At 38.6% G+C, this 15,890-nt stretch overlaps 1 protein-coding gene across 2 annotated transcripts in view; it reads right to left on the reverse strand.

The window, feature by feature from the left end:
* Positions 1–15,890, reverse strand: part of SAAL1 (serum amyloid A like 1) — a 30,444-nt gene that overhangs the window by 7,548 nt on the left and 7,006 nt on the right. For both annotated transcript variants that reach the window (XM_008708925.2, XM_040638875.1), the window contains 7 exons: positions 10,609–10,692; positions 7,340–7,419; positions 5,629–5,688; positions 5,379–5,494; positions 4,632–4,812; positions 2,620–2,702; positions 2,343–2,531 (listed from right to left, as the gene is read on the reverse strand). In XM_008708925.2, the coding sequence (XP_008707147.1) occupies positions 2,343–2,531; positions 2,620–2,702; positions 4,632–4,812; positions 5,379–5,494; positions 5,629–5,688; positions 7,340–7,419; positions 10,609–10,692 (793 nt within the window). The remainder of the gene's footprint in view (positions 1–2,342; positions 2,532–2,619; positions 2,703–4,631; positions 4,813–5,378; positions 5,495–5,628; positions 5,689–7,339; positions 7,420–10,608; positions 10,693–15,890) is intronic.

Below are 15,890 nucleotides of genomic sequence, written 5' to 3' on the forward strand. Positions count from 1 at the left end.
GATGTGTTCCTAATATTGCAAATAAAAACTGATGATTTTCAACAGAAAGCACATATATACAAGGAGGTTAGAAAGAGCATCGGGGCTCAAAGTCAGCATTTCCTCTTCCTTTCAGAAATCACTACCAAAAAAAAAAGAATATAAGCAACAAAAAAACAGATGCCAGTTTAGATCAAATTAGGAGAGAGCAGAAACCTCAAACACAAGGCAAGCGGAAATGGCGTCAGAGTGGTATCAGTCAAGCAGAAGGTACAGGAGGAAGTGACGAAAGGATGCCCGAGGTTGCACGTCTGAGAAAGGGTCAGAAAAGTCCGTTTCTTTAAGGTAAAGCACATACTCTGTGGTGCAAATCCAGAATCCCTTGTTTGCAAGAGCAGCAATGGAATGTGCAAGATAGCAGCTGGAACTCCCCTGGGGGTTCTAAGAAACAGAGGAAGAGGGGGTAAATGAGTAATCCCAGAGACAGACTATATTTGCAGGAAGCAAATGGCAAGGGGAAAGGCAAGACTTCACCACAGCCATCTGTCACAAGGTAAAAAGAGCTGGAAGACTCATGGACCCAACTCCTGTTAGCCCAGAAGACAGCCTTAGCTGCTCTCCTATGTGAACTTCCTGCAAACGGCTAGTCCAGGAAAAACTCAAGTCATTCAAAGGTGAGTCAGCAAAAGGAAACTAGCATAGGAGAAACACAAAGACACTTAAAAGAAAAAAGAAAAGGAACAAGGAAAAAAAAAAGAAAGATGAAGAGTACTCACCAAAAGAAGCTGACATGAAGCTTATGTATATTAAGATCATACTTAGTCGTAAGTTTTAACAACATGTTATCAAGCACAGAGCAGACATAGAAGGGCTCAGACTAAGAAATGAATGACATCAAGCGAGGAAACCTGAGCTGGCAGAACTCAAGGAAGATGTTAAAAGAAAAATTCAAGGGGTGCCTGGGTGGCTCAGTCATTAGGCGTCTGCCTTCGGCTCAGGGCGTGATCCCAGGGTCCTGGGATCGAGCCCTGTATCAGGCTCCCTGCTCAGCAGGAAGCCTGCTTCTCCCTCTCCCACTCTGCCTGCTTGTGTCCCCTCTCTCGCTGTATCTCTCTCTGTCAAATAAATAAAATGTTAAAAAAAAAACTCTTAATAAAATAGGAATAGATTAATTTCTCCTTAAATGGTAAAACGTAAATAGTAGTATCATGACTAATGGTGAAACACTAGAACCATTTCCAATAAAGTCAGAAACAAGTTAAATATGTTTTCTACCACCAGAGGCACAAGGTAACCCACTAAATAAGAGCAAGAAATCAGAGGCAGAAAAATGATAAAACATATCTAACTTATATCCAAAGCAGTATCAGATAAAACCCAAGATTATCACAGCAACAACTATTAAAAATAGTAGAGAATTCAGTAAGGTTACTACTGGATGCAAAATTAATATAGAGAAATTAATAACCTTCATACATTCCAACAGCAATAATTATGGAAAAAAAGATGTCACAGATAATAGCAACCCAAAAGATAAAATAATTATGAATAAGTCTAATAGAGATATGCAAGATCTATATGAAGAAAATCATACAACATTACTGAGAACATAAAATAAGACTTGAACAAATGGAAAAGTGTAACATGTTCTTGGACACTATAAATTTAATGTGATCCCAATAAAAATATCAGGAAGATTTTTGTTTTCGTAACTTGTTAATCAAATTCAGTATTAAACAAGAATAATGGTCAAAACCATTCTGAAAAATGAGGGTGAAAGGGGACTACCCTTACTCAACATTAAAACATTTAAAAACTATGGCTACTGATATATGAGTAGGGCAACAGGAAGGAATAAAATATATAGGGAAACTCAGAACGTAGTAAATGATAAAATTTCAAATCACTGTGGATAAACTGGTTATTCACTAAATGATGCTAAGACAACTGAGTAGCCATCTGGAAAAAAAGCTGAAACCATACTCACATGTAACACCTGGATAAATTCTAGATGGATCCTGGATCTAATAGCAGTCATAAAAAAAAATTGTTTACATAGGTAAACATTCATATTATACTTCTAAATGAGAAAAGTTGCCTAAAAGCAAGACATAAAGATATATATGCATATGAGCATATAGTAATTATTTCTGGATGGTGGGATTACAAGTGCTATGCTTCCTTTTATAAATTTTGCCAATTTTTTGTATTAAGCATGCAACAATTTTGTAATCAGGGGAATAAAAGCACTAAGAAAGAAACCAAGAAACCAACCAACCACAAGAACAATAATCACAAGCCTGAGCTTTAAAATCTGACAGACTAGAATAGAATTTACCTTAGTGAACTAGAATGGTACTTGCCTTCTTCCATCTTAAGATACTCCTGTTCAGCCCGTGACACATAGATGGCAGACAACACTGAATAAACAGAAGCTAGCACTGTTTTCTGTTCTTGGAGTATGATGGGTGGATCATCAGACTGGCAAAATTCATGGCAGACCAGGTCAAAAAGTAAATTCCAAGTGTCTTTTCCAGTATCAGGACACTGTACTTCATAAAAATGATAAAGCAAATAGTAATATAAAAACAGAAAACAATTCAGTGAGTAACTCCAGTGCTTCCCTATAAAACACCTTACCAATTGCTTGAATTCCATCGTCCACTGTGGTGAGCAGCTGTAAGATATGCATGTAAACATCGAGCCCTTCTGGATTTTCGGAACTATATACAAAAAGCAAAAATAGTGAATCAACAACTCTATGGGATGGCAATCATTCACTCATTCAACAAATACTTATCACTCTGTACTAGTCACTGCCCCACGTGCTGAGGATAAATCAGGGAACACGACAAAGCCTCGGTGGTCACCAGAGCTTACTTTTTAATGGGGAAAACAGTCAAAAAACAAAGAAATAATATGGAATACAATCAATACACAAGAACAAGAAGTCAAAGTGTTTTCTTGGCCCTGTCCCACAAAAGCAACAATGCAGAAACCTTCTAGGTGATACTTCCTCATTCTGGCACACTTGAATAATCGGGATGAAAAATGACTAAAACATTTATATAATGAATGAAAGGCCCACTGCCACTAGCACTGACAGTAAAAATGTTATCAAAACTTCACAACTCCCCTAGCTCCCTAGCTGAGAATACTAAAACCACGTAAAGCCTAATTTTTGTGATCAACAGCTTGATTTCTAGAAACTCACAATCTTAGTTCTTCAAACAGTTAAGTAAAAAAAAAAATAGTGAACGATAAAAAAGATGGTTCAGCAAATACTTCAGTACCTACTATGTTCAGGCACTATGTTAGTGGCTGGGAAAACAGAGATGTGTAAAACACTGTTTCTATGTTCATGAAGTTTACGGTCTAAAGGAAAGAAGAGAATTAATGGGCAATTATGATAAAGTGATATGAATGTAATACTAAAAGAAGTCCAAGGTGCTCGAGGACCACACGGCAAGCAGACTTAATGAAGTCTGGAGAGTCAGGGAAGGTATCTTAAGACAATTGATGTTTATGCACAGACCCGCAGGAAAAGTGTTTGAGGTGAAAGAGACATGATATACAAAGGCTTGGAGGCAAAAGAGCTTGGTTTCGATGATGAAAGAAATTTCACATGGTTGAAACACATAGCACAAATAATAAGGATGGAGAAGCACTAGATCCTTGTAAGCCATGCTTTAAAAAAAATCTGGACCTCGTCCTAAGGAAGGCCATGGAAGAGACTGAAGCATGAACGTGAGATGATAGCATGTGCTTTGGAAAGAAGGCTCTACAGCCCAGGCTTGGAATGAGCAGCCTTGACGTAGGGAACTCGGGTGAGAAAGTGCCGCAGTTGTCTACGTGAGAGACAGTGGTGGGGTGATGGCATGGATGGGATCCCAGGAAAAGTCAGGAATGAGTTTTGGGTGGTTGACTGGCCATGGAAAAAGAGCAGGATGGGGAGGAAAAGTCAGTAATGACTTCCACATCATCCAAATGGGACAGTGACTGCATCATTCACTGAGACTGAGAACAGTGAAGAAGCAGTTTGGAGGAAGAGGAGGAGATTAATCCTCACTTGGATAAAGGACACAGAATTCACAGACCTTACAATGGGTTATTAAGCACGAAGAGTAAACAATTAATCATTAAGCAGATCAATTCACAAGTTAATTTTCTAGTGACTAGCAAGAAAGTTTCAATGATCTACAACACCTAGTAATCACTCTTGGCAAGACATCAGAGCCCAAAACTCAGTCACTTATCCAAGACTGACACATATACATAAGAAGCAAAACAAATGATGTCTGACATTAACCGAAAAAGTTGTTAAATGTTTGATGGAAAACAAAACACAAGAAAATCTTTTCTATTTGACTTAAATTACACACACAAAATTGCAGAGAATTTTAAGATCATAACCATAATTAACGCTGGAAAATAGCCTATCACTAAGTAATATTAGAATAGGTACTTGTAACCATTATGACTTTTGAAAAGAGCAAAGGCACTGTCATCACAAATATTAGTAGTGAATCTGACTTGACAAAGATTTGATGGGATGTTATTCATCCTGTTGAAAAGAAACTAAAACCTACATCTAAGTATATTTCTAGCAATTGGATTTTCCCAGAATATTCTGCACAAAAGAGCTCACTTACCGTACTTGTTTGGCAGCTTCGAGTACACAGGGCACAATCTTAAACACTGGCTGCTCTTCAGAATCTTCCTGGGGTGGGTCCAGAGGCTGAACAGCCCCATGTCTAATCCATTCCAACATTAGCTTCTCATCCAGATCAAAAAGCTTGTCCACAACCTCCCCCAACTTGACCAGCAAGTCAACTGCAGACAATAAAACAGATATTGAAATGAGAAACATTTTAAGAGCAGTAAGGTTAATCAAAATTCCTAAAGCTATTCCAAGAAAGCCAAATCTTGCCAAAGCATTACTTATTCAGAGGGCTATTTATTCACCTTCCTTGTTTAAATTTGCTTGTCTTCCTTCATTTTTAAATGAGGACTTGTAGGTATCCTGGCAGCTTAACAAGAAATTTTGTTTCTTGAATCAAAATACTTTCTTACCTTAGACTTAACGCTGGTTTTTATTTTTATTTATTTTTTATTTTTTTAAAGATTTATTTATTTGACAGAGAGAGACACAGAGAGAGAGGGAACACCAGCAGGGGGAGAGAGAGAGGGAGAAGCAGGCTTCCCGCTGAGCAGAGAGCCTGATGCGGGGCTCGATCCCAGGACCCTGGGATCATGACCTGAGACAAAGGCAGATGCTTAACAACTGAGCCACCCAGACGCCCCTTAACGCTTTTTTAAAGCAACCTCCAGAAATAGTTACATGGTTTCCTAACAATTATATATAACCAAAATTTTTCCTAGATTATGTGGTGACTTACCATTTGTTGAACTTGACATAATGAAACAAATGCTATCATAAATAGCTGGATATTCCCGGATTCTTTCAACCCAGACACTGGCCACTTCTGTCTGGGAAAGACAAGTAAGCAATAACCTACAAGACAAACATGAGCTTAGTATCTATGTTTGAAAAACAGTAAAGGAAATTCAAGAATGAAGAATTAACTCTATTGTCCTAGATTCCTGTATGAGTGAATATATGGAATCCATAGAAAGGAGAAAGCATACCGGCTTGTTTCCAGAAGAGTAGGAGGGTCTGAATCATACAAACAGTGCAACAATACCTGTCTGTAAAAACAAAAAAGTTAACCCAATACACGTCACTTCTCTCATTTCAAACATGTAGGTAGAGTTTTCGTTTAATTTTTTCAACATTTCATTGTGAAATATAGCATATATACAAGAAAGCCTATAGATATATATATTTACACTTAATGAATAATTATCAAGCAAACACATATTTACAGAAAAACAGAACAGTGCTATATCTCTGTAGCCCTTGTGTGTCCCTTCCAAATCACAATTCTCTTTCCCACCTAGAAATGTCTACTACCTGGACTTCTCCAGCAATTATTTCTTTGTTTACTCTATAGTTTTATTATTCCATATATTTTGGCTTTGAATTTTATGTGTAAAAATTATACTGTATATATTCTTTTGCGTCTTAGTTCTTTTGCTCAATACCAGGTCTTAAAGATCTACCCATGTTTTCCCATGTTTGATTCATTGCTACAGAACATTCCATCATATAAACATAAAACAATTTATTTTTCCAGCCTACTCCTGGTGGATATGTGGGTTGATTCTAACTGGGGCCATTTCAAGCAATGCTCCTCTAATACTTTTTGGCTGATATACGTGTGCACGGTTTATCTTACCACATACATATGAGTGGGATCGTTTGATCACAGCATCTGCATTGCCCATCTTCCAGTTTAACAATATAATGCCTAACTTCTCTAAAGTGGCTGGACAAATTTATATCTCATCACCAATGCAAATTGTTCCATATTAATTTTAACATGACTCATTCTTAGATTTTTGATAGGGACCACTAGAGACCTAATATAATCCTGGGTCATTTACTCCATGAATGACTGTTAAATTACTGAGGAAAAAAGACCTTAAACTAGGAGCTTAAAGTCACTCCACACATAGAAGAGGTAATTACCTCTATTTTAGAGACCCAGATACTTAAATCCTGTGATAAGCCCTCACAGTCCTAGCTGACAATAACCACTCAGAACACTTTTCTTAATTTATTGTGGGCACAAATTTCTTTGAAATTCTGATTAACAGCCATGAACTCTCTTGGCTAGAAAATGAATACATTCACAAAATTTAGCATGTAATTCCAGGGTGTTCTCAGATCTCTTAAAGTAACCACTAGGGTCTCCACCACTAAAAAATCCTCTGCCTAAAATTTTCCCATATGTAAAACAGAACTAGCCTCCAAGCGAAAATATGAAAGCCTTTGAATCACAGAGGCAACCCTGTACCTTCTAGTCTGTCGATCAGCCCTATCCCCTGATCTTAGGCAAGAGTTCTCAGGGTAACCCTGGTCACTAAATCTAGTTTTTCCAGACTCTAGCTCTCTGAGCCCTTGGATTCCCTGAGCCTAAATTATTTGGGACTCTGGTCAGGGGCCCCATCGCCAAGCTTTGCCCCTCTGGGTCTTTTCTTATCGGGCTTACCACCTACTAATGGTTTGTCCTTTTGCTACCAATAAAGAAACAGGCCTAAATCCTCAATCATGCCCATAAAAACTGTGAAAGCCCCTAGCTACCATCAATATACAATGAAGTTCGTAGAGACTTCATCAGGAGAAAGGGCATACTACATTTCACAAAATGTTCCTATATCTCCTATGTATTAGGATTTCCTTAGGGATATGAAATATTAATTTATTTTGTAAAAATTCTTATATAGTAAAACTTACCCAAGATTTTTATCACTGCTGATGGACACACATATCTCCTGGAAACAGGCCATATTACCTAAAATTCCCACACAGATTTCCTGCCAAATCAAATGTCACAGGTCATAGGTCACAATGTCTTGAAGATAAAAGACACATACAAAAATAACTACTTGAAAAAAAACTTTCACTGAGTTAATTATGGGGGAAGAAGAGAAGAGAGGAGGTAGCATATAGAAGTACACTGCCTGTACCCTAATCTTGACAAGTTTACAGCATTTGACATGGGATGAACAACACAAGAAAAAGAAATATCAAAGAAGAATCAAAGAAGAAATCTTATGGATGAACTCAGTCTTAAATGGTTAGTAGGATTTAGACATGCAAACAAGAAGAAAGACATTCAGACAAGTGGCAAAGTATCAGCAAAGGCAGGAAGGGAACAGTGCACATGGCTGATACACTAAACTCTAAAGAAAGCAGCCTGGCTATTGCACAACATTGGTGAAGAGCATGGGATAAATACAGCAGGTAAAAAGAATCAGGATTAAGGGACCTGAATGCCATGTTGAAGAGATTAGATTTAATCTAGGAGGTCACATGCATCCATAAAGATCAAGGAAGGGGGGCAGCATACTGCAATGTTATTTTAGGAAGATTATGTCGGCAGCAAAATGCATAGTGCATGATAGTGAAAAATGTTAAAGGATGTTAATAACCTTGGTAATAACAGCCGATGTTTACTTAGCATGTAGGCCCAGGCACTACTCCAAGCACTTTCCATGTATTATTATTTATATAATAATTTCTGAGGCAGATACCGTTATCATCCCCATTTTTCAGATGAGGGGGAACTAAAGCACAGAGCAGTTAAGCAACCTGCCAGGATCTCCGACTAGGCAACAGCAGAGCCACAGAGCCTGAGCATTTAACAACTACTGCATCTCAGTAATCCAGGTACACGGAGATGAGGGAGGTGACGGCAGGCATGGAAAGGGAGGAAGCTGAGAAAGACTCAAGGTGAAAGCAAAACAATCTGACGGGAGGCAAAGGGAGAAGGCAGTTGAACCTCACTCCTAGGTTTCCAGTTTCTTCATTTCTCCAGTCGGAGCTACTGGTCCCACTGACAAGAAAATTGGAAAAGAAAGTGTAGGAAAGGACACAGTGAGCTCAGTTAGGCAGTTAGTTTCCAAACGAGCTGGAACGTAAGACTCATTTGGGCAGGGAACATGTTAAAAATGCAGATTTCTGAGTGCCATCTCAGAGCTACTGAATCAGATCTCCAGGGCAGGGCCTGGGAGGCTACCAAACACGGTGTGTTCGTCACTGAGTCAAGACATACATGGAATTCTGGACTGGAAAAGGCAGCGTGCAAGTACAGAATGCCTGAGCAAAACTGAAGATGTGGCACCAGAAATCAAAAGGAAGGGCGCAGCTTTGATCCCACAGGCACAGACTCACAACTTGAAGGTGGAAAGAGTGGATGAGCTAAGGAAATGAATTTAAAGAGGATGAGGGACCTCGGTCTGCAGCTTAGAAGGAGTCCACATGCCGTGTAGGAAGAAAGAAAAAAGCCAATAAAAGTGACAAAGAAGTGACTGAAGAGGTCAGAGACCGGGAGAGTGAGGTGGCCCCAAAGCTACAGAAAGAGAGTTTCAATAAAATGAGGGTTGTCAGATGCTGGGAAAAGATTAAAGGAGAACAGAAGCAGCAGAGAGACACATACATTTCCTTACAAATTAAAGGGAGAATATGACTGGTCTTCCAATCAAAGACGTTTCTCATTTTGGCTGCTAGCCGGAACGGCTGAGAGAACTTTAAAAGCTGTGTGGAGTCTCACACTTGGAGATTCAACTGATCTAGGTAGAGCCTAACTCAGGATTTTTAAAAGGTCCCAAGGGCAAAGCTTCTCAAAATGTGGGCCCCGGTCCAGAGCACTCGCATCACCGGGGAACTTGTCAGAAATCCTCGATGCTACCACAAATTTCATGGATCAGAAACCCGGGGGTGAGCCAAAGTCCGAGAGCCCGTGTTCCATTCTAACATGTGGCCAAGGCAGAGGATCACTGCTACAGACAGGCTGTGGCTCACAGGCATATACAATGATATGACTAATCCCTGAAAGGCGCCATTACTGACATAAGCTTATTTTCTTTAAGTACTAACCATGAGTCAATGTATTTAAGTTAGAAAAATCCAGGAGAAAATCATCTCAACTGTCAATTTTTTCTATTAACATAATGACCCCAGGAAAAAGCGGTTCATCAGTTCATCAGGCCCCAATTCAGGCAGAACACTGTCTCAAACAAAATTTGAACTCAGTATTCAATTTGTAAAAATATACTACAGAACTCTCCGTTTCATAATTTCAAAGAAAGAGAGGTAATACAGTACAGTGGTTATACTGAAGTCAGGCTGGCAAGACTCAAACCCCAGCTCTATTCTTTCCCAGTTGTATGACCCTGGGCACATTAACCAGAGATTTAGCTCATTTATTTATAAAGTGGAGATAAATCCGTATCTTACAGAGTAGTAAAACCAAATACTCAGTAAACAGCAGTTATTCGTAAGTATAACTACTTAATATTTACTAATCACCCACGATATGCATAGCACGTCCCAACCTGACACAGAAACACAGTCCACCGCACACAGCGTAGATAAAGACTAAATGAGAAGCACAGATAACTCTTCTGCGGAGTCTACGATCAGCAATGGCCACTGAGAGCTTACTTATTTGGGAAGGCTTAGAAGAAGAGTAACGCCTGGAATAACAAGTGTGACTCCTGAGAGGGATGGAGGCAGTACGAAGGGAGGCATGGAGATGGCGATCATCACAGTAAGCTACTGAGACAAGGAGTGGACAGGCCTTGCTAAATCAGAAGCACCATCTGCATGATAGATTTCATGCTGAAAAGATGAATTAGATTCAGATTATGGAAAGTCCCGAGTGTCAGGCTGAGTTTAGAATGAAGATTTTATGAACAAAAAAGAGCAATCAGCAGAAATGGGAGGTCCGGGCAATGTTCCCTGTTCCACCACATATTAGGCACATTAACTTTGGTTATGCCTGTTTCCCACAGTGGTTAAATGAAAGTATTGATCTCCCTGGTCCAACCCACTCTAATAACTTTAAACAGCACATTATCGAGTGCCAGGCAATGTTTAATAAAAATCTGCCGACTGATTTGTGGCCAGCAAGAAAATTACAGTGAGAAAAATGAAAGACTATCTAGCACTATCTGCTATTACTGCTCCAAAGAGGAAGCTTTAAAAATGTACATACTTACTCTTAATCGAGGACATTTGGATTTGGCCAATACTCCCATAAATATGTCAGGAGCGTTAAATTCTTGGAGAAATAAAGCCACATCCTGAAAATAAAAAATGATCATTAATTTGGATGCCGAAGAGCCCTCTTTAAACTCCATAGTTCAGACAACCATAAAAAAAAAAGAAAAAAACCAAAAACATTATTCTGTATATACCTCCTTTCAGGCTCAAGGGAAAAAAAATAGCCATAGGTTAGGAATTGTATCATTACACAAAAGTAATGTTAGAAAGTCTTTGTGTCTCTGGTCCCAAGGCAATGGAACAAATCCATAAACAAATTTAAGCTAACTGTGATATTCCAGGAATATCTTCCTTTTTCTGCCTTGAATGCATTGACGTTAATGATATTTCTAGCCACCAGGAATGTTAACTCATTCAAATACATTTGCTAGTTGCCAGGTATCCTGCCAGACACCGGGGTAGGAAAAAAGCATAAAACTCATAATTCCTGTCTTCTAAGAGCTTAAAACACAATGGGGGAAACAGGTTAAAACCCCTACTGGGTCATGTCCCAAATCAGAACTTGTGCTTTCTCAACAAAAAATAATTCTAATCACAGTGTAACTGTGATAGCTTCATATCTCCTTTCTAGAGTTTCCTCAGGCCACAGTCCTTACAGAGACACACCATACAGGTGAATGAACCCAGAGTGCTCATGTGACCCAATCTCGCATGCTCTGAGACCAAATCAGTTCGCTGTGGAGATCTGTGTTGTACAATATTTAAATAAAATTAAGTTTCTGACGATCTATTCCCTTGGATTTTCACCAAACTTGAAGCGTATATTTGCGATAGCTTAACTTAAAACCAGAAGCTATGTGGCTTAAGTGAAAATGTTCTTCAAAGGGCCCTGGAGGCACCCCAAGGAAAGAGGCAATAATCCTTCATAGCCGCTGAAACCTAGGTAACCTGCATGACTGCTGACTAGAAGAGACATCCTGTAATATTAAGAGAGCACAATCAAAGAAAACAGTATTTCAAAGATACACTCCAAACTGAAAGTCACAGCAACAGATGTGCCCTACTCTAAGTGTTTAGAGTGCTGTTTGTCATGTGGGCAACTCTTGGGGCATGCAGAGACTGACTTACTTAAACCATAGTTAATAACTCCTAGGGTAGCACAGGGTTAGGTAGTCTAACAATATCGACACCAATAATAAGAATAATGGCAATTAACAGTTATTGAGAAAGTGGTAAATAACAAACACAGTGAAGTGGTTTACATACTATCTTATTTAATTCTCAAAACATCCCTATAAAGTAGTTATTATTGTTAGCCCCATTCCACTAATAAACAGAAGTTTTAAAAGGTTAAGCAACCTCCCCAAGACTATACAATCAGTAGAACAAAGCCAGGAGAACAGAACCCAGATGAGTCTGACTCACAGCCATGCTCTTAATGAACACACCATGCTACCTCTCAGCTAATCGTTCATTTACTCATGCATTCATTCATTCACTCTTCACCAAGTATTTACTGCAAAACCCAAGTAACAGGTACTGTTTGAGGCTCTGGGGGACACAACAGTGAACAAGCTAGATAAGGTCCCAGTCTCATGGAATTTTTACTCTAGAGGGATGAACAAACAATAAACCCACAAACAACTGATCTAAGTGCTACAAAGAAAACAGACAAGATAGAATGTGCTAGAAGCCAAGACGTGGGGGGACTACTTCAGCTTTATCAGAGAAGTTACCTCTGAAGAGGTGACATTAAGCTTTTAAGAGAAGGAACTTATATCTATTCGAGGACACAAAGGCTGAATAACTAGGTAAGTGTTACACAACAGAGGGAACACGTTTTATGAGAGCGCAGAAGAGATCAATTCTGCTTGGAGTGTCTGGGGAGGCATCACAGAGAAGGTGACATTTAGGCTGGGCTGTAAAAGATGAGAAAGATTTTGCTGGCTAGAGGCCATTGCAGGCAGGGACATGAACAGAGCATGAATGTATGAAAATGCAGAAAGCATCTGAAGTCTCTGGTCCTATTCAAACACGAGTGGTTGGAGATAAGGCTGTGATACTGGAAGGACTTCACGTCAGTGACCGGTGGACAGTCAGTTCTCTAGAGGTGCTTCAAGAGCTACCCTAAGAAGGTGAAAAGGAGACCAAGAACATGACCCTGCCTTCCACCAACAATCTTTTTCAAACAGCAAGTCTGTTTTATCTATTTTATTATTTGACAATTTCATATTAAGATTTCACTTTTTTAATAATAATTTTTCATTATGTTATGTTAGTCACCATACAGTACATCATTAGTTTTTGATGTAGTGTTCCATGATTCATTATTTGCGTATAACACCCAGCGCGCACCATGCAATATGTGCCCTCCTTACTACCCATCACCGGTCTATCCCATTCCCCCACGCCCCCTCCCCTCTGAAGCCCTCAGTTTGTTTCCCAGAGTCCATAGTCTCTCATGGTTCATTCCCCCTTCTGTTTACCCCCCCTTCATTCTTCCCTTCCTTCTCCTACTGATCTTCCTATTTCTTATGTTCCATAAATGAGTGAAACCATATCATAATTGTCTTTCTCTGCTTGACTTATTTCACTTAGCATAACCTCCTCCAGTCCCGTCCATGTTGCTGCAAATGTTGGGGAATCATTCTTTCTGATGGCTGAGTAATATTCCATTGTACATATGGACCACAACTTCTTAATCCAGTCATCTGTTGAAGGGCATCTCGGCTCCTTCCACAATTTAGCTACTGTGGACAATACTGCTATGAACATTGGGGTGCATATGGCCCTTCTCTTCACTACGTCCGTATCTTTGGGGTAAATACCCAGTAGTGCAATTGCTGGATCATAGGGTAGCTCAATTTTTAACTTTTTAAGGGACCTCCACACTGTTTTCCAAAGTGGCTGTACCAACTTGCATTCCCACCAACAGTGTAAGAGGGATCCCCTTTCTCCACATCCTCTCCAACATTTGTTGTTTCTTGTCTTGTCAATTTTTTCCATTCTAATTGGTGTAAGGTGGTATCTCAATGTGGTTTTGATTTGAATTTCCCTGATGGCTAATGATTTTGAACATTTTTTTATGTGTCTGTTAGCCATTTGTATGTCTTCATTGGAAAAGTGTCTGTTCGAATCTTCTGCCCATTTTTTGATTTGATTATTTGTTTCTTGTGTATTGAGTTTGAGAACCAAAAATCATATGATATTTTGGAATTAACTTAACCAGAGAGGTAAAGGATCTATATTCTAGACACTACAGATCACTCTTGAAAGACACTGAAGAAGACACAAAAAGACGGAAAAACATTCCATGCTCATGGATCGGAAGAATAAATATAGTTAAAATGTCTATGCTACCCAGAGCAATCTACACTTTCAATGCCATCCCGATCAAAATACCTATGACATTTTTCAAAGACCTGGAACAAACAGCCCTTAAATTTGTGTGGAACCAGAAAAGGCCCCGAATCGCCAAGGAATTGTTGAAAAGGAAAAACAAAGCTGGGGGCATCACGTTGCCTGATTTCAAGCTATACTACAAAGCTGTGATCACAAAGACAGCATGGTACTGGCACAAAAACAGACACATAGACCAATGGAACAGAATAGAGACCCCAGAAATGGACCCTCGGCTCTATGAGCAACTAATCTTTGACAAAGCAGGAAAAAAACATCCAGTGGAAAAAAGACAGTCTCTTCAATAAATGGTGCTGGGAAAATTGGTCAGCTACATGCAAAAGAACTTGACCACTCTCTCACACCATACACAAAGATAAACTCCAAATGGATGAAAGACCTCGATGTGAGACAGGAATCCACCAAAATCCTAGAGGAGAACATAGGCTGCAGCCTCTTCAACATCAGCCACAGCAACTTCTTTCCTGACACATCTCCAAAGGCAAGAGAAACAAAAGAAAAAATGAACTTGTGGGACTTCATCAAGATAAAAAGCTTCTGCACAGCCAAAAAAATAGTCAAAAACTAAGAGGCAGCCCATGGAATGGGAGAAGATATTTGCAAATGACACTACAGATAAAAGACTGGTATCCAAAATCTAAGATTTCATTTTTAAAATGGGTTCTAGTTCTTTACAAAATATATTTTTTTAAATCATAGCTTCTCAATAATTGTAAAACAATAGAAAAAGACTTGAAAGATCAACCAACTTGATCTAATTGACATATATATATATATATATATATATATATATATATATATATGACACTCCATGCAGCAACAGCAGAATACATATTCTTTTTCAGTGAACATGGAAAATTTCCAAAATAAATCACATTCTGGGCTATAAAACAAGCCTAAATATATTTTTTAAAGGATTCAGAGTGTTCACAGACTCCAGTAACAGAAAGATAACTGAAAAACTCCCAAATATTTGAAACCTAAACAATGTACTGCTAAATAACTCATTAGCCAAAGAAGAATGAAAGGAAAATTAGAACTAAACTAAATGAGAGGACACCCAACATATCAGTCTGTGGGATACTGCCAAAGCAATAGTCAAAGGAAAATTTATAGTGTTACATGCCTATATTAAGAAAGAGCAAATTAAACCAGAGCGAATAGGAGGAGAAAAATAATAGAGACCAAAATGGAAATCAATGAAATAGAAAACAGTAAAGCAACAGAGAAAATCAACAAAATCAAAGGCTGGTTCTTTATGAAGATCAATAAATTAAACTTCTAGCCAGAATGATGAGGGGAAAAAAGACAGAAGACACAAATTATTAATATCAGGAATGAGACAGAAGCTATCACTACAGATTCTACAGGTAATTAAAGGACAGTAACATATTATGAAGAACTTTCTGCCAATAAACATGACCACTTAGAGAAAATGGATAAATTCCCTGAAGAACATAAACTACCAAAGTAACATGAATAGCCTTATACCTATTAAAGGAATTGAATTTGTAATCTTTTGCACAATATACTAAAAACCACTAAAAGGTGAATTTTATGGTAGGGAGTTATATCTCAATAAAACTATTATTTCTTAAAAGTAATAAATATACAAAACTAAAAGTAAACAAGCAAAAAGCAAACAAAAAAATCTTCCCAGAAAGAAAACTCCAAGCTCAGATGGCTACACTGGTGAATTCCACCAGATATTTAGGGAAGAAATATTAATTCTGCATAAACTCTTCCTGAAAAATGAAGAGGGAAAAGTACCCAACAGATGAGGACAGCATTACCCTGGTACCAAACAAAACTAGACAATGACAAGAAAATGAATCTCTCTCATGAAATTAGATAAAAT

The sequence above is a fragment of the Ursus maritimus genome, unplaced genomic scaffold (assembly GCF_017311325.1).
Source record: "Ursus maritimus isolate PB19 unplaced genomic scaffold, ASM1731132v1 scaffold_23, whole genome shotgun sequence".
In the NCBI taxonomy this organism is placed as follows: Eukaryota; Metazoa; Chordata; class Mammalia; order Carnivora; family Ursidae; genus Ursus; species Ursus maritimus.